This window comes from Tripterygium wilfordii, chromosome 22, assembly GCF_013401445.1.
Source record: "Tripterygium wilfordii isolate XIE 37 chromosome 22, ASM1340144v1, whole genome shotgun sequence".
Lineage (NCBI taxonomy): Eukaryota > Viridiplantae > Streptophyta > Magnoliopsida > Celastrales > Celastraceae > Tripterygium > Tripterygium wilfordii.
Window position 1 is genome coordinate 724,941 of NC_052253.1, and position 18,842 is coordinate 743,782.

General features: G+C 39.0%; 4 protein-coding genes across 6 annotated transcripts; 2 read left to right on the forward strand and 2 right to left on the reverse strand.

The window, feature by feature from the left end:
• Positions 1 to 71: 71 nt before the first annotated feature.
• Positions 72 to 2,689, forward strand: LOC119991312 (isocitrate lyase-like). Its single transcript, XM_038837656.1, has 3 exons — positions 72 to 324; positions 723 to 2,322; positions 2,409 to 2,689. The coding sequence occupies exons 2-3, from the start codon at positions 726 to 728 to the stop codon at positions 2,495 to 2,497; spliced, it is 1,686 nt and encodes a 561-aa protein (XP_038693584.1). The 5' UTR covers positions 72 to 324; positions 723 to 725; the 3' UTR covers positions 2,498 to 2,689.
• A 237-nt stretch (positions 2,690 to 2,926) lies between these two features.
• Positions 2,927 to 6,853, reverse strand: LOC119991313 (syntaxin-132-like). The gene is made up of 13 exons (XM_038837657.1): positions 6,683 to 6,853; positions 6,113 to 6,226; positions 5,757 to 5,813; positions 5,238 to 5,286; positions 4,768 to 4,856; positions 4,595 to 4,668; positions 4,448 to 4,490; positions 4,313 to 4,373; positions 4,150 to 4,175; positions 3,986 to 4,063; positions 3,836 to 3,916; positions 3,688 to 3,753; positions 2,927 to 3,282 (listed from the first exon to the last, which is right to left on the reverse strand). Exons 1-13 carry the CDS (start codon positions 6,698 to 6,700, stop codon positions 3,121 to 3,123), a joined length of 918 nt encoding a protein of 305 aa, XP_038693585.1. The 5' UTR covers positions 6,701 to 6,853; the 3' UTR covers positions 2,927 to 3,120.
• Positions 6,854 to 8,543: 1,690 nt separating this feature from the next.
• Positions 8,544 to 9,193, forward strand: LOC119991906 (late embryogenesis abundant protein At1g64065-like). The gene has a single exon (XM_038838446.1). It carries the CDS (start codon positions 8,596 to 8,598, stop codon positions 9,160 to 9,162), a length of 567 nt encoding a protein of 188 aa, XP_038694374.1. The 5' UTR covers positions 8,544 to 8,595; the 3' UTR covers positions 9,163 to 9,193.
• Positions 9,194 to 9,305: 112 nt separating this feature from the next.
• LOC119991904 (glutamate receptor 3.4-like) lies at positions 9,306 to 15,574 on the reverse strand. 3 transcript variants are annotated; one of them, XM_038838443.1, is made up of 7 exons: positions 14,635 to 15,574; positions 13,718 to 14,097; positions 11,689 to 13,037; positions 11,293 to 11,570; positions 10,819 to 10,850; positions 10,304 to 10,713; positions 9,306 to 10,056 (listed from the first exon to the last, which is right to left on the reverse strand). In XM_038838443.1, exons 2-7 carry the CDS (start codon positions 14,019 to 14,021, stop codon positions 9,604 to 9,606), a joined length of 2,826 nt encoding a protein of 941 aa, XP_038694371.1. In that variant the 5' UTR covers positions 14,022 to 14,097; positions 14,635 to 15,574; the 3' UTR covers positions 9,306 to 9,603. The 3 variants fall into 3 exon arrangements, with proteins under 3 accessions (XP_038694371.1, XP_038694373.1, XP_038694372.1); XM_038838445.1 differs by having other exon boundaries at positions 10,300 to 10,713; XM_038838444.1 differs by having other exon boundaries at positions 13,718 to 14,191.
• Positions 15,575 to 18,842: the final 3,268 nt, after the last annotated feature.

Sequence of the window (18,842 nt, forward strand, 5' to 3'; positions counted from 1 at the left end):
CCACGGCAGAGGGAGAGGATAGGATTTGTATCCAAAAATCACCTCGGGAGTCTAAATAACCATATCCAGACTCTTATAACCGTTTTGTATTGTCACTGCCACAACCATATCCCCCATGATGAATGGAAGAATCCAGCTTTTTCATATAATTGCAACTGCGGTCCGAATACTTTTTTCCAGCTGTCACCCTTGCCACCCTGTTTGGTTTGGTTATAAATTGAGGAACTTCGGAGGAGACTCAATGTGAACTTCTCTGTACGTTTTTTTATGCATTAAAAAAACAGAGTTCTTGCCGTGGCTGCATCTTTCTCAGCGCCTTCAGTGGTAAACCCATTGACATCTTTTGTTCTAATTATTTCCATATTATGAAAATTTATGATTAAATTCTTTTAGAGTTATTTGTATCATGCAATTTGATCTTATTCAGGTACTTTTAAGTGCTTATACTATAAGCTCTGCTTAATTGAGCTGCTCAAAGCAGAGTACATTGGTAACAAAATCTATTTAAAGTACAGAGAAAAAGCTTATAATTTTGATGTTAGATCAATTCTAACAAGATTTCTTGGTTTCAGAAATTTAATTTAGCTCATTCAAGAAATTTTGGGTGGTTATGCAATAGGGTCTGAGTAATCAGTCTCTGTAAAACAGAGGAATGGAGTTTGCATTAATTTTAGCTCAATTTAAATGGAAATTTGAATGAGCTCATAAGTTGTTATGATCAGGTAATGGAAGAAGGGAGGTTTGAGGCTGAAGTTGCAGAGGTGCAAGCATGGTGGAACTCTGGGAGGTTCAAGCTAACCCACCGACTGTATTCAGCAAGAGATGTTGTTGCTTTGAGGGGAAACCTTAAACAGAGCTATGCCTCTAATGAATTGGCTAAGAAACTCTGGAGAACTCTCAAGACTCACCAAGCCAACGGCACGGCTTCGAGGACTTTTGGTGCACTTGATCCAGTCCAGGTGACTATGATGGCTAAACATTTGGACACAATTTATGTCTCTGGATGGCAGTGCTCATCCACACACACCTCCACAAATGAACCAGGTCCAGACCTTGCTGATTACCCCTATGACACCGTCCCGAACAAGGTCGAACAGCTCTTTTTCGCGCAACAATACCATGACAGGAAACAAAGAGAGGCGAGAATGAGCATGAGCCGCGAAGAGAGGGCCAGGACTTCCTATATTGATTACTTGAAACCAATAATTGCTGATGGGGATACTGGCTTTGGAGGCACTACAGCAACTGTCAAGCTATGCAAGCTCTTCGTGGAGCGGGGCGCTGCTGGTGTTCACATTGAGGACCAGTCTTCTGTGACCAAAAAATGCGGTCACATGGCCGGGAAAGTACTTGTTGCTGTTAGTGAGCACATTAATAGGCTTGTAGCCGCAAGGTTACAGTTTGATGTGATGGGAACTGAAACAGTTTTGGTGGCTAGGACCGATGCGGTCGGGGCTACTTTGATCCAATCCAATGTGGATTATAGAGACCATCAGTTTATCTTGGGTGCTACAAATCCAAACCTTAGAGGGAAACACTTGGCTTCTCTTTTAGCAGAAGCAATGGCTGCTGGTAAAACAGGATCTGAACTTCAAGCAATTGAGGACAATTGGCTTGCAGCGGCGCAACTCAAAACATTCCCCGAATGTGTTGTGGATGCAATTAAGAATATGAATGCTCCAGAGGATGAGAAGAGGAGGAGAATGAATGAGTGGATGAATCATTCAAGCTTTGACAAGTGTTTGTCCAATGAGCAAGGAAGAGAGATTGCTGAAAGATTGGGGCTTAAGAATCTGTTCTGGGACTGGGACTTGCCTAGAACCAGAGAAGGGTTTTACAGGTTCAAAGGGTCTGTAATGGCTGCAGTCGTTCGCGGCCGTGCTTTTGCTCCTCATGCTGACCTTATCTGGATGGAAACTGCAAGCCCAGACATGGTTGAGTGCACCAAGTTTGCTGAAGGAATGAAATCGGCGCACCCTGAAACCATGTTGGCCTACAATCTCTCACCATCATTCAATTGGGATGCTTCAGGAATGACTGATGAACAAATGAGGGAGTTCATTCCTAGGATTGCTAAGTTGGGATACTGTTGGCAGTTCATAACTCTTGCAGGTTTCCATGCTGATGCACTAATCGTCGACACTTTTGCGAAAGACTATTCCAAGAGGGGAATGCTGGCTTATGTTGAGAAGATCCAGAGAGAAGAAAGGAACCATGGTGTTGACACACTTGCTCATCAAAAATGGTCCGGCGCAAACTATTATGATCGGTATCTCAAGACTGTTCAGGGAGGCATATCTTCCACTGCTGCTATGGGAAAAGGCATGTCATTTCCTTCCAATATTCCTATAAATTGTATGTTAGTATCAATCAAATTCAACATTTGTTCTAATTCTATTAATTTGCAGGTGTGACTGAGGAGCAATTCAAGGAGAGGCCAGGAGACACCCAACTGGGTAATGAAGGCAACATGGTTGTTGCCAAAGCAAGAATGTAGAAGCCCTATTTTGAGTGTTAATAAAGTGTGGCAATAACTTAATACGTGATTATAGGCAATTTACTACTTGTGTTTTTGCATCTACGAAGCCTTGCTACCAATTGGAGCTTGTGTATGCTTTATGTAATTCCATTCTGTGTCTTGAAGAACTATCATGAGCTTTTGTTAAGATACTTCTGCTGGATTCTTCTATTTCTAGAGGAAAAGCATACAGGTTTGGTAATGTGCGCAGTACGCACGGGCTGACGGCTTAGAGTTCAGGACTATATGGCCATATCTAAATGGTAAATTTTATAAACTTGTCATTCTCGATTATCAAAAAAAAAGTACAGGTTTAGTCTTTCGATTTCTTTAACATTTCTGCTATTGAATGTAAGTTGTTTATGCATTCATGATGTTTGTACTTCCATAGCATGTTGGAAACAGGCAACAGTTAATGGCACAATGATTGCAGCTTGGAAGGTTACTGAAAACAGGAAATAAAACTAACATGACAGGAAAGGAAAGGGAAGAGAGATGGACATTTCAGCTTGCAAGGTTCATGTTGGTGTTTAAAAGAGAAAAGTTCTATAGTGTGTTCTTTTTTTGGGTGAACTGATACTGAATATCCCAAACTCTGTTGATCACTTCTTCCAAGGCTTCAAAATAGAGAGGACGACGATGATTGCGATGACCAGGAGTAAGATAATGGCTATCATCATGCATTTCCTCGACTTCTTTTGCAAGCTCTTTGCTGTGCGGAGAGCATCCGTGCCCAGTTGAACATGATCCACAGCGTTTGTCACCTGTGTATCCAAGAATTTGAAGAATGTGAACAAAATTAGAATACTGCAAGTTTCCCATAAACACACAACACCATGCTATTTTGGCCACCACCCCACGCTAGTGCATACTGCATCGAGCTTTGCCACTAGCCCATGCTATTTTGGCCAAATTCCATTGTTTAGGCCTTCGAATTTGCATTTTACTCTTTTTTTCGCGTTGTTGTAATTTTGCGATTTCCTTTGTCTCGATTTCCTTGTTTACTAAGTATTCAGTCATTTATAAAAATGTTTTGAGATTGCTTCTCTCTATGGTGGATTCTAGTTTCTTGTGTTTCAAGCTTAAACGTAGGCTAAGTATTACGTTTTTTACTGTGTCACATTCAGCACAAACACTACAAAAAGGTGGTTGGTGTTTTAAGTACTAACCTGATTTTCTATGTTGTCTAAAATCTCTCCTTGGGCAGCAACCAGGACTCCCATGTCCAGGTAAATCTGGAAAAAAAAAAACACATTTAACTAACATTAGGCAATCTGCGTTTTGGCAGTCCACGCTTAGGTCTCAGGCAAAGTGCACCTGATGCAGGTCTAGTAGCCTCTTCTCAATTTCCTTCACAGTATCATGTCTCTCCTGGATTTCTTCCAGAGTATTTAGCACCTGCAACCATAGTATATATCATTGGAAAACTTTACAGTAATATTCTGCAATCTTTCTTAAGAAACAAACCTGTCCTCTTCCTGTCTGTTGAATAGCCATCTGGAAGATTTGCTCACTGTTACCGGTTTCGATCAGGTTGTCGATAGTCTAACACAGCCATCAAATTTTTGCTAGTTATAATAATATCCATATCCATTAGAGGCCAAAATTTCAATTTCAACGTCCATGCATACCTTTTCGTCTGGTCTGGTTCCCGTAACTGCTCGATCATAAGTTGAAAAGGGGGAAAAAAAACCATAAAGGAGAAAGAAATAGGGGGTGAAGCAAGTGTTTAGTCGACAATTTAAGAAGAGAGTGATAATTCTGTGTCCCAATTAATAAGCCAAGAGTTTGAACCTGTGATAACCCTTCTCTCCACAACTTCTCGATACTCGTCTTGGATTGTTTGTCGCAGAGTCTAAAATGAAATAGTAGGATTAGAACATGAAGATAATCAACTATGAAACAGTCGGTATAATCAGAAGATTGTACCTGAAACTCGGTCATAAGATCTTTGAACTTCTTTGTCAAAGCACTACAATCCAAATAAAGCATATAGAGAGGATGTTAACTATCTAAATTCTATTTCAACAGTTGATATAAAATTATGAGGGGAAAAATCCAGCTGTTGCAACGCACTTTGTGATGTTCATTCTAGATCTATCAACACCTGTTCCCTTTTCACATCCAGGTTTCTGTCGATTTGCCAAGTTCTGGAGAAAAAGAGGCGGAATCAGTACATAACAACCAAACGCCCCAGGCATTCTCATAGAAAATTAATCCAAACTAGAAATAATTAGCAGCAGTATTACATCTTTGTTTATTGCTTCTAGTCTGGCCTTGACATTACGTGCAATCTTTCCGACTTCATCAATATCTTTCTCCATGCGCTTCTTGATGGCTGTAATATTTTTAACATTACTCTCGGAGTTGTACAATGGATTTGAAACAGAAAAATACAATAAGGGGAGACAGCCTATTCGAAACTTAAAATCGACACTCTTGAATGTTTATAGCTCCAAAAAGCAGTTCTAGAAAGGTTCTCATAAGTTTCAAGACGCTCTAATATCTTTGAACAGTTATTCTCATATTAGTTCTCTACCAACAGTTGATAATTGTTCGCATCGATGAAACTTTGGTAGTGCTGAACAAACCACCAACGCTGTGTTCATGGTTCGTAACACGAATAACCCATATCCCATTTTCCAAGTACTTGAAATGAGAGATTACTGCAAGAACGTGGACATAAATACAAGAAATTTATTTAGATAAGAACTAGGACCTTTCATGGCAGCTGCTTTTGTTACAGACTTTGACTCCTCATTTGCATCCTGCAGAAAAAAAGATATAACACATAAGTTCCAAAAGCTATATTCTAATTTCTTCTGTAGCTCTATGTAGCAGTAACGGGACATGAAATTCTCACAGGACGCATCACAGTTGTTGAGGCATAATTTTAAACCATCATAGAACATATATAGTCATCTAACCATCCAAATCTCTTTTAATGCAACGAAAAAATATAAACCCAACCCAGTCCCCAAATACTCACAATTCATATAACCAATTGTCAGGGGCCAAAAGTAATTATTCATAATCTTAGCTTCCAGGACTTTCACTAACATACATGTCACTGAAGGTAATGATAGGAACACAGCCTCGGAAAATGGTTAGATGACTCTTATTTGCACCCCATTTTTTGCTAAGTACACCCCAATCTAGTGTATTTTCAAAGGGTGAATGGGGTGTACTTAGCAAAAAATGTGGTGCAAATAAGATTCATCAAATGGTTATTACATACCTTAAGTTTCTTAAGTAGCGCCAACAGTCTCTCCACTTGTTTCTCGACCTCTTGTATCTGAATGACAAACAGCAAAAGCAATATATTATTTGAAAGGTAAAAATGCAGTTCAACAAAAGCTGTTAAAATAAGTAAAGACATTATAAGACAATGTTATGGTAAGTTCTATTATAAGACAATGTTACGGTAAGTTGTGTTTTATATTTTCATCTGTAAGAACTCTAATTACAAAAGGAATGAAAGAACATCGCCTAATGCATCAGAAATTGGAATAAACTGTCATGATCCCATGGGTATGACTCCAATTTATTAAGGCATCTCATGCAATTGTAAAAAAACCACAAACAGAAGGGTACCTGCTTATTGAAAGCTTCCATTCCTGCATTGGAGTCACTCTTCGGATCCCGCATACCCATCTCAACATCACCAGTATTCGGAGGCCGGTTTTTCGCATCACCAACAAATGAATCCTATGACACAAATCAAAATTCTAATCAAAGAAAGCTGAAAGAAACAAGGTCCTCTGAATGAAAGGGAAATTCCTGATCATGAAAGAAAGAAGGAACACAAGTACGATTAGATGCTAAATTGGACCTCCAATTCAATTCTTGATTGTAATTTTCTAACAACCAAATAAACTGAAGGTAAAGGCACACTTGAACAGCTCAAATTCAAATAAACTCAGTAATAGAGAGCAAATTCAAAGCCTGGTTCATCACTATGCAGCACTAACCCAGCTCCAAACACCATAAACCCAAATTCAAATCAAACATGTTTATCTGGAACCATTTAGTTTCAGTTTGACCAAATTACGACCTCCAGAATCAAACCCAATACGGCAAATTTAAAACATCAGTTCAACATAAACTGCCAACAGTAACAGAATCATGAGAGAAAAGCAGATTAAAGAACAAACAAGGTGTTACCGTGAGCAAGTCGTTCATCTTGATCGAATAACCAGACAAAGTGTGCAAGTGGAGAGAAGATTTTCTCTTCAAATCAGAAGGAAGATGAGGAGAAAATGATATGTCGTGATTGTAGGCCGGCAAAATGTATCATCAACATCACTATAAACGAAGACGTCATCAACGACAACCGTTTTCTTGCGATGCTATGTTGTAATAAAAAATGATAACAACAACAATAAATATAATAATAATAATCTTATGTGATGAGGTGTAAAATGGCACCAACTCTGACTGCTCCGTAACCGACTCTTTGGCTCTGTAGGGGTATCAGTTGATGATCAGAAGGTGACTGTTATGTATAGAAAACCACAGGAGATGCACAAGACGCTCAAGTTAGCTCGGTACGCTCGGCGTTTGGTAGGTATTGAGATTACTCTGGTGTTTAAAACTCTTTCTTTAGCTAGTAATGAATGGTGAGAATGTGAGAGATTTACATAAATGAAAATTCTTTTTTTATATGAATTTTGAATCACTTATTATCTTTAATTGTGGGCGAAATTTTTGAGAGTGAATCCATTATGGATGTTTTGTAGATTTCCTTCTTTTTTCAGTTATGAGCGTTCATCCATACCCTCAAAATGTTTTAGCCACATGAGGTTTCCAGGCTTATACCTATTAGGTCGTACCAAAAAGTTAAAACCAATATAACATCTGAGTTTGCCGAGATAGTCCCTGCCTAATCTCATTTTCCTTAGCTTGCGTGGCGATATGTGTCAGCAGGTATTTTTGATATTATCATAATCGAAATCCATTGCGACCTTGTAATTGTAAGAATAATCGTGGTTAGTTGGAAATTAAACGAGGTAGATTCTGATTAAAAAAAAAAAGGAAACGTGGTAGAAACCGTAGAATCTGAATTGGCCATATTAGGGCTGGGCTTTTTTTTATTAAGAAAATGGGTTCTCGTATAAAAAAAAAAAAAGTGGGGGCTGGGTTAAGATGGGCTTGGGCTTTATTTTTAAAAAATGGCGTTCCTTTCTTCTGCTGGCCCAAATGTCAACTTATGGGCCTTAGGTCTCTTCTATATTACAGTCTTAGAAGAATAGAAGTTAGAAGGACGGAAGCGGATGCCCATACCTCTAGCCCATCAGATGACGTCTCTCTTTGTGGCCCAATTACAGAATATGAGGCCTGGCCCAATAAGCGGGATACTGGTCGCCTGGTCGGATATGTTGGGCTGCTTTATCTTCGGCAATTCTCTTTCGTCTTTCTTTTATTCTTTAGCTATCATTTTTCCTTCATCTATTAATCTATAATAATCTATGGATTTGACCCAAATTTGGGCCTCGTAGTTAAGAAACCCAAATCTATTTGGGTAGATGCAGACGCACAATCTTGGGCCTCTCCCATCTTAGCCCAAGAATATTTATTTTGCCGAACAAAGTCCAAGAGGCAAGAAGTCCTGGTAAACGAACAAAGCAAACTAAATGTCAAACCTGGACTAATGTAATGTTGAGGAGTGTGCACGTCCAGCCACCAAAACATGAACAAATTAACTTTCAAATTCCATAATTGCATTCTATGCTCGTTGAATTGAAGCATAAAAAGAACACAACCTTCTTTTTTAATAATGGAGAAAGATACCGTACCAATTTGTCTTTTAGAGATATGATATGGGTCTAAACTATGGTTGTCAAGCCCACACGAACAGAAGTTTTCCATATGAGGACAAGATAAAGTTGGGTCAACCTAACGTTTGGCCACAAAGGTATGAGAATCGAACTCAGGATTTCTCGAAAAAGAACACAACCCTCCGCGACTCTATATATTGCTTTTTGCATAAATACCATTACACCAATCCAAATCTCCCTGCTTTACACCAACACAAGTTTCTACAACCCTCTGTTTTCTTACAATTGAAAAACACTGCCATGACCAGAACTTCCCAAAGAGGCCTCAAAATATGTGGTGCCCTGACAGCAATTGTGGTAGTCATTCTCATCATTGTAATCACAACCCTGTCACTGACCATCTTCAAGCTTAAGCGACCAGAAATCACTGCTCACTCCGCCGGAATCCAAAATTTTCAATTCAATCTCTTCCCACCATCGCTAAACGCCACGCTAGACGTGGTTTTTACAATCAACAATCCCAACTATGGAAGCTTTGAGTTCACAAACAGTACAGGTAATGTTTATTACCATGGTGTGATTGTAGCTGATGTTCCTGTTCAAGAAGGTTTTGTACCTGCTCGCGGCACGTTTAATACGACCAGTTTGGTTGATATAATGGGAGATGAAGTGATCTCAAATCCCAATTTTAGCAATGATCTTGAAGCTGGTAGCTTTAATTTGACATCAGAGGTTGTTTTGCCTGGAAGAATGAAGATGCTCAAGGTCTTGAACTTGCATGCAAAGGCTTATATTACTTGTAATATCTCTGTTTTCCTTCATCCTATCAATACCTTGTACAAGTGTGAGTCTAACATAAAGTTGTAGTTATTGCAGTCTTAGGTTGTCATATGTTTTGTTCAAAACATCGATATGGTCTTGGCAAGAAGGATGTTAGAGAGACACATCAAGCACATTTGTTAAACCCACCAATCACCATGGCAGGCATGCACTTTAGAAAGGTAGAAATAGAAAACCAAACAGCCATACCATATATACAAAAAATCTGTCAAGTTTTGAAGAAGATTAAAATGGAAGATCCCCACTGCACATCTTAAAAAGCTCCCTCTTTTTAGAGAAAAAAATGGTACACTACAGCTATCTAACAGTTTCCCATGCAATTCTAATAACTATCTGTCTGCTTCTGCCATGCAGAGAAGGGAAATGTATGTGCTAGTATATGTATGAATTTGTATTCATTGTGTGTATATATATATAGATATGCTAATCAAATAGACCATAATTTGAAACTTCACCAGAAAACTTTATTCATGGCGGCGAGTGTGGCTGCCCGTCTGTGCTTGGGCTGGCGTTTCGTTTGCTATCACTAGTCTTCCGTTTAAGTATCTCCTTAATCTCTGCTTCTTTCCTATCTACAAAATCAATCAGGCCCTTGAAGCTAGCTGATCCGATCGTGCGCCTACTCCTACCCGGCTCAATCTCCTCCACTTCTGTCTCCTCAACATCAGGAGAAAATCTGCGATACTGACCAAATATCTTACAGAAGAATATAATAAGAGCAATCGCGCATGCAATGCCGCATATGAGGAACAAGCCCCAGAAACTCTTGAGAGAGAGGCGGTTTGCATCAACTTGGCTTGTTATAGAACAATCACCATGTGATAACCACTTATCATGGATTTTTTGGAGGTCACCATTTTCTGATAGTCGAAGAATGGCAGTTGACAAGTCGACTGCAAGAGGAGAATCCCTTTGAAATGCCTGGGAAATGTATATCAGAAGCGACCAATTAGTCGGTTGAATAAACTAATATTCTCATCAAATCAAATCGGCAAATGCTTTAAGAGTTGAGTAGCCTAATTGATGAAATGAAAAGTAATCAATAAAACGAAAACTTTCAGCGTTAGAAAGACGTATGTATTCTTTGCAGATGTTCTAAGAGTTGAGTAACTTATGAATATGAAAATTTGTTCAGTCATCATAAGATATCTATGGTATTCATACTTACGAATCCCCATCCGCTTTTAGTAAACTCCTGCCCTACAATCCTGTAGCCGCAATTGGTGTCGGCCAAGAAAAGTTCAATGTAAGGCAGCTCGTCAACAATAGCAGCTACTCCGCCACCTTTTGGTCCTAGACGAAATGCAGTAGCATATTCTTCCTGGCTTTTCAACTTAACAAGCCTAGATTCAGCTATGTTGAGCTCATTAACCAAATAGTTCCAGGCAAATGATCCGTCCTGAACTCCAATTGGTTCCGAACCTGAGATCAAGCTGTCAATTCCTTGAATACCTGATGATAACTGCTGCACCGTGAGGATCGATGTCAAACTAGCTGTATAGCTCGAATTGATAATCAAAACTACAAAAAGCCATATGATCAGCACCATCCTTCCCAGGGTGCTTACAGTGTTCTCTCCTGCATCAAGTTCCAAGCAGCAAAACCCATGATATATATCTGGTTCAAAGACGATGCAATGCAACACAGAAAAATAGAATAGATGTTGGCAAGTAATTAACGTACTGTGAGAAAAAAACATTGTTGAGAAACTGAACCTGCAAGATGAGAAAATACGTCAGGTAGAAGTACTCATAATGCTCGTATCTGTAAGCCATAGCACAAACAAAAAGAGTAGCTAAAAGCAAGGCCATGGGCATGTGTAAGTAGGAGCATGGTTAGGAGCCTATAGAGAAGGTTGCAAAATCTTCATAGGATTCCTCGATTAACAATTCATCCGACTCATAAAAGAAACATCCATCTAACTAACCAGAGTTGAAGTACAATGAAAAGTTTTGGTCATTACTGTCTAGTACTGTGTGTAAACTGCAAACTAATATCCATCCCTGACACAGCCTTTATTAAGACAACATGCATATACTATATGATTTTACAGTATTTATGGAAAAATAAGATAGCAAGGCACTTGCAAGCAGCCATCATTTGCTAGTGGGGCAGTTGGGGAGAGGGATAGAGAGGGAGAGGGGGAGAGATACTAACCAAAATATTGTCATAAGTTGCTGCCTTGGAGGACCACGGAATTCATGATTGAGCCGATGCTCAAGAATCCAAATGACAACTCCCACAAAAAGAAAGAAGGCACCAGTGACGCACCACATTTGCCAAGTAAATGGCTGGAGGAAAGCCCAAGGACTAGATTTTTCCTCCTTGACAGGCACAACGACAACAAGTCCAGATTCCATGTAAGGCTGTGTAAAATCCACAATCCTTGTCCTATTTGTAGTAATTGTGACATCTCCAACTGCTGCATCATAGTTCTTAAAGAAGGAAGATGCCAATCAGAACCATTACAAATCTCATTTCAGCACTATTTATACCAGGGGTTAATCTAGATCATCAGAGAATTATGGACGGAAATAAAAGCTAGATACTTACATTCTGGGCAACCTGATACACCAGATCATTATATTCAGGATTTCTTTTGCCGTCTCCAAATAATATATATGAACGCGGGACAGGATAAGACAGTAGATTAACTGCAGCTTCAAAGACATCTATACAATAACCTTTCACCCCAGGGGGGCTTTTGTCTTTACCCATAAATTCTTTGTAGCTTACACGGTTAGGCACAGCAATTCTCAGTGGTTTTCCATTGTTGGGGAAAACCCAACCTTTTGGTATTTTTGTGATTTCCCCAGGCCATACTACGTCGTTTAGTTTTTGGTTACTAGAAGAAGTATTGGGAGGCTTCGTGTGCAAGATCTCTGGGGCAACGACAGAAAGATGAGAATCATTTGACCAAAAACCAATCGTGCGGACCCCTGTTCCAACAATATTAAGTACATCATATGCAGGATGAACTAAATTCCTATCTGGATCAAATTGGATCTGACCACTTAGTCCTGTGAAGTTCATCCGATTAAGCGTCTGGAGAAGCTGTGCGCCTCCATCAAAAACACGAAGTGATGCAAAGTGCAATGTGCTTCCATTTGTGTCATGCAACCTCGGATCATTAGAAAATGATACAACTCCACCTTCATTCAAAAAAACTTCAAGAGCATGAGCAGCTAACCAAACAGAATCATAAGCATAAAGTGCATAAGAATTGAAGCCAGAAGGCTCCAATCTCGCCTTATACTTCAATGTATTCCACCTAGCCATGAAATTCCTTTTTCCAGCAGAATCTGGGGTGTGATGGCGAAGAGCAATCACCCCTTGTATGAGGTTCATAGTGTCAGTATCAACTGGTTCCATTGAATCAATAAGAGAAGGAAGCCAATCGGTCGCAATCCAGACATAGCTGCTGCTCATCATCCCAAGGACTTTAGCAACCGAGAATATTGTCAAACCCGAGTCAGGATTAACATGCAAAACATAAACACGGGATTCCATCAGGTTTACTCCAACCAACAGATCATTTATGTCACTTCTGGTGGCTCCAGGAGTGAAAGGAGCCTTGTAAGAGATCTTTGCACGCTTCTTTGCCAATGCATCACCCAACACAGAAATTCCATTTCTTCCATTGTCATCATCTACATAGATAGCTATTACCTCCTTCCATCCAAAGTAGTCAACCATATCAGCGATCGCATACATCTGGAAAAAATCATTCTGTGTGGTGCGGAGGAAATAAGTATACTGCAGTGAAGAAAGAGCAGGGTCTGTTGCTGCAAATGACAGAAGTGGCACATGAAGTTCATTAACAACATGGGAGATGACATGAGCTATCCCAGATGACTGAGGCCCAATTGCCGCAACCACGTCATTTTCCATCAGCTGCAAAGCTACATGAGCAAGGATATCTCAGTCAGAATTCCTTCTTTGCATGGAAAATTAGCAGAGTTTTCACATGTATAGTCCTAGCTAATCAATTCAATCACAGATTCATGCTAACATTGCTGGGATGTGACTTAGGCTACTGTACAAGATTCATACAGAAAGCGAACTTAATATAATGCAATGCGATCATGGCTCTGAAGTGAGGCACCTATTAAAATGCATCTGAACCACCAATGCAATTTGACATTTACCAAAACATTTTGGGCAAAGACATCATAACCACCAATGCATTTTTTCCACTATGGAATACAAATGCTGCAGATTTATGACCGGTATCCCCATATATAGTTCCCAATTAGAGAGGCTAATTGAAAACAAATGAAGCAGAGAACATTGAAATACACTCAAAAGCTCTAACTTCATGTGGTTTTTACTTCACCAATGGCCACAGTAAAATTCAATTAAGATATTGATGTAATACTAAAGCCATACGCTTTAAGTAGACTAAAACACAGGGTAATATATGACCAACAAATCAAATGCAGCATAACAAACCAAATTCCTGTTAGAAAATAAATACTTCCCCCTTTCTTTCGGATTCTAACCGAAACCCACAAATAAATCCAACTGTCTCACAAGAAAAAAAACCTTAATTCTAAATCCATAGATGGTTTTCAGAAAATACCTTCAACGGTTCCCAAAAATCCGCTGCAATTTGTATCATGTAAAATTAGGTTCAATTTCACTCCTTTAAGAATGCTTGAATCAGAATTAACATCATCAATTGCAGCTTGAAGTGCTGGCTTTGCTGCTCTTCCAATCACAGAATCCATTGTAAACAGAGCTCCTATATTCACAGTTCGAGGTCTCGAGACTGAAACACTGGTATTACCAGCATCACCCATGGCTTCCACAGCCCCCAACACAGTAAGAAAAAATAGCCCTAGAGTTCTGATGGAGCCTAGCCTGGTTGTCAATAAGACATCCATGTCCTGGAATGATTTCAATTAACTAATTGAATTCCTCAGCTAGCTGACACCGGAATTGTTTCAAGGCAACAGACACCTGCCAACAATGTCAGCATTAACAATAACACGAGAAATCCATCTGTCATGTGATGTTAAGGCAAGAATGTGCGGAAAACCTCCATAGATTTCATCTGAAGATAGCGATACCCATTAGAAAAAACCAACTAAATTACAAGCTAAAAAACAAAATTCATGTGTCACGGATCCAAAATCAAGGTTTTAACAAGATAGTAATACCCATACGAAAAATTCATCAAACAAGCTAAACCACAAGCTAGAAATACCCATATGAAAAACTAGTAAAAACCCACAACCAGAAGGGAAGGGGAAGAAAAAAGAAACATTATTTATACATAGATATGTTGAGGAAACCCCGTATTTTATTGTGGCGTCTATGGTACAAACACAAGAAATATTATCATATTTTAAACTAAGTTGAAGAAATAATATTGTAGTGCTTAACGAAACCCACATGGATAGACATCATATTGAGCCAAAAAACCATATTCAAAGAGCGAGATTTACAAGATTTTTGTAGTTGGAAGCTAGAACTAGGAGGGGCGTCGAAGCTTACCTTGAAAGAAAAAAATAAATCTTTGAACAGTTGGGTCCGGCTTAGCTTTGGCCTTTGAGCACAGAATAGATCCCGGTTCACGTTTCACATGCCAAATAAAAGGGCGAGCTTACTAGTTAGAACAGTCTCGCAAGCTCAAGTAAGGAATGATTCTCTCTCTCCCCTCCCCGTCTTTTACTTCTAGATATTGACTTCCAGACTATAAAAAAATCCAAATACTGAATTTTATGATGAGAACATCCACATCACATCAGATTATCCAAATAAGAATATGTCTGTAAAATAGAGAATAATTATAGAGATTTTGTCAAAAACACACACCTACAATTCCCTAAACTCTCTTTTAATAAAGACTTGATACACTGATTCCTACATCAGAACCACTGTAGCATTCTGTATTATTAAAATAATAATATTTCATCTTTCATCTTCTCATTCTCTCATTCCTCTGTCATCTTCTGTCTCATCTTCTCTCCATTGTAGAACGAGACTGCATCTCCTTTGATTTGTCTCCGATAGCAACTATCGGAATCGATCAGCTTCGCATTATCTCACGGTAGATCGAAATGAGAGAGGGTCTTTGACAAACCAGGTATTTAACTCTCGGTAGAACGAAATGAGAGATGACTTTTGACTCTCAGTAGATCGAAATGAGAGATGATCTCTGACTCGTTCTAATCGGCCACGGGAGATCTTTGAAATGAGAGGCATTTAATCGGCATAGGTTTTGAACTCCTCCTTCGTGATTTTCGTTTGGCTCTTCAATTAAATGAGGTTAGAGGCATCACATAAGTTTTGATTGGGGGTTCGATTATTCCAGTGATGGGTAACCTGCGTATTTGTTCTCTTTAGTGGTGATTGAATTTTCTAGTGACAATGGAAGAGAAAGAAGAAAGAGCGAAGATGTGGTGTTCCTGTCAGAGGAGGAGATGGAATAATGGAGGACGATTTCCAGAGAGAATGATTTTTGTAATTAATAAAATAATAAATAAAAGAAAATAGATATTATTATTTTGATAAAATAAAGAATATGATAAGTAATTTGATACAATATTAGTTTAACAAGAGTCTGTAAAATAAAAAATAATGATATTTTGTCTGTATTTTAAAAATTCTGTTAAGAAATTGATGGGATGCACTTATATTGTCCGTGGCCTTTACCCCATGTAGTGTTTTTCCCATTAAAATAAGAATTTAATGGTAGTTATGGAATTGGTATGGGGCCCATGTGAACAATCTGTAAGAAAAGACAGAAATATATAATTTATACAAAGGAATGGAATCAACCTCCACAGTATCTCAGTGAAGAAGAAGACTAAAGTTACAATCATGCCCCAAGTCTTCTATCAATTCAAGTAAAAACCCAGTGTGGGTCTCACGCAAAATAAAAAGAATGGCAAATTAAGAGGAAGACAATCCATCAAACCACCATAATGCCAATACAGAGTAATAGGACCCAACTATACCCTACTGACTTTGTTTTTTCTTTATTCCGACTTCATATGGAATGGCCAAGCTGTTTTTACAAAGAAGGCGGCTCTGCTTTCTCGCTCCTAGTTCTGGTCAACGCCAAACTGGTGTTTTTAAATGAGTGGGTCAACGGAATTTCATTGACACAAGTAAATAACTCAAAAAATGAGAGGTGTATCTATTTTAACTTAAAACTAACTCTTTTTTTTTCAACCGAAAACAATTTAAAGGTTTGCCCTTTGTACAACTCACTAAATTCAAAATCGGGTCGGACTAGGCACGAGAAAATCCACACGGCAAATTAGTTGAGCCCAAGACCCAGTGTAAATCGTATGGAAATAATGACGCCAACTTAAATCGAACTCCCGATTTCGGACGAGATTCTTTCTACCCTGAAACCGAGATAACCAGCTAGACTATCGCCTATATCAAAGTGGTTTGGCTTAGCCAACTCGATTAGCTTATTGAGCATATATAAGATAAGAGCAATTTAAACATCTTCAATGCTATCCTTTATTGTTACGTATAGAATAATACATTGGCAATGTTTTGAAACAATCAATACCCTGATTTGATGACAGGGCCCCTTACTTTACAAAAGTTAGTTGGTGCTAAAAGAAGGCATAAATTGCTACCTTCAAATTCATACCACTAACAATCACGTCCCTACTAGAAAGTGTTGGATTATTTGGTGCAAAGCCCAAATAAGAGATGTGAAGAATGACCCAAATCAATTGAGGCCGAACTCAAGTTATGTGAGAAGATGAGCTTAAAATTAAATTGGTTTTGCTCAGATAAAATCCCTGCAAGATTGGATTCATTCAAGATTGTGTCTATCCACTAGAGTTATCAAAATATGTTCCTATCTCTTTCCACATCTCCACTACCTCGTTAAATAGAAGTGGTCTCCTCAGTTGAAAGTAGTACAGAAAAACACACTCTAAGAAAATTCTATTCAGGTCTGAGAGCACAGTTCGAGAGAGGTTCGCTTAAGTCCATCGTTTTGATAGTGCTACCAACGGTGGGAGTGAAGCGTTGTATCTTGGGAGGTGAATTGCCATCCATCCTGTAGGCACCGATAGCAGGCGGCTTTATCACCTTAAGGAGATTCGCATCCGCGTACCTCGCTTCAAATTCTGTCTTCAATTCATTTCGTCGTTCGGTAACAAACTCTGTTGCTTTGAGTCTGGTCATATTGTTCGGTGTGATATTTTGTGCAATCATGTTTCGGTTGATGATGTGTAATCAATGATTCAATACGTGTTGAACTAAAAGACAATTAAAGTTTTATTGATTACATGTGTACTGCTCTATAGCATTGCCGATTAAATATATATGTATATATGAGTTAATGGTTTCAGCTTATACAATGATCACATAAGCATGGTTTGGATTTATATGATTTTGTCATATATATATATATGAACTCGGGATATGATATACCTACATATACATGGTCTAGGTACATGTGTTTTGTTTTATATGATTGCTATCTGAAGTGGTGATCCCTAGTTTGTAAACAATTGACAACAATCTTAAGGTGATAAATGTGTGTTTGTTGGCCTTTTGTGTTTGCTTACTAGGTCTTGATTACAGATATAACTTGATACAATGGCTGCCCCTAATAACCCGAGGATGCCTGGAGTAGGAAACGATCCTGCTGTTGACCCTTTTGTTGATCCAGAGGGAGGCAATGCCTCCTCTGATGATAAGACCACTAATGGTGGCAATGGTCGAAAGGCTAATGATGGTCACACTGTGAGTGAGGCCGAGTCCAGTCGAAAGGTTAATGAAAAGCCGACTGTGAATATAAGTGCACCACCAGTGATTCCCCACTCTATCAAGGCTGAACAACCTGAGAAATTTACTGGTTCAGGCTTTAAACTGTGGCAACAGAAAATGTATTTTTTCTTGACCACTATTGGTTTGGTCAGATACCTGAAGGAAGAGTGTCCAACAATTGGTGCTGATGAGACTGATGTGACGGTCGTAGCTGCTATAGATGCATGGAAGTATGGTGACTATCTGTGCAAGAATTATATCATGAATAGCATGATCAATCCGCTATACAAGGCATATTCTAAAATGCCGAGTGCTAAAAAATTGTGGGAAGCACTTGATAAACGATATGGTACCGAGGAAGTAAGCTCAAAAAAGCAAGTGGTGACCAAATTCATGGAATACAAAATGGTGGATTCCAAACCAGTGATTGATCAAGCTGAAGAAATTCAGGTTATTCTGCAAGAGATTGAAGCAGAAGGAATGACTATGAGTGAGTCCTTCCAAGTGCAAGCTACTATAGACAAGCTTCCTCATTCTTGGACTGATTTCAAGCACTACTTGAAGCACAAGAAGAAGGAGATGAACATGGATGATCTGTTGGGCCGACTACGAATTGAGCAGGACAATAGGAAGAGCACATGTTCTTCCAAAGAGCCAAAGGCAAATCTGGTGGAGTCTTCCAAACCTAGGCAATTTAGGAAGCGGAAGTATAATAATCAACAGAATGGTAAGCCCCAGAAGTTTCAGGGGAACTGTTTTGTTTGTGACAAGCCTGGACATATGGCTAAAGACTGTAGAAATAAGCGCAAGAAAAATGGAAAAGGCAAGGGACGAGCCAATAATCAAGCCCACCTAGTTGATGAGCAAGATGAGGAGAGATTTGCTGCTGTTGTAAGTCAAGTTCTGATGGTATCCAATGCCAAGGATTGGTGGGTTGACACATGTACTACTAGCCA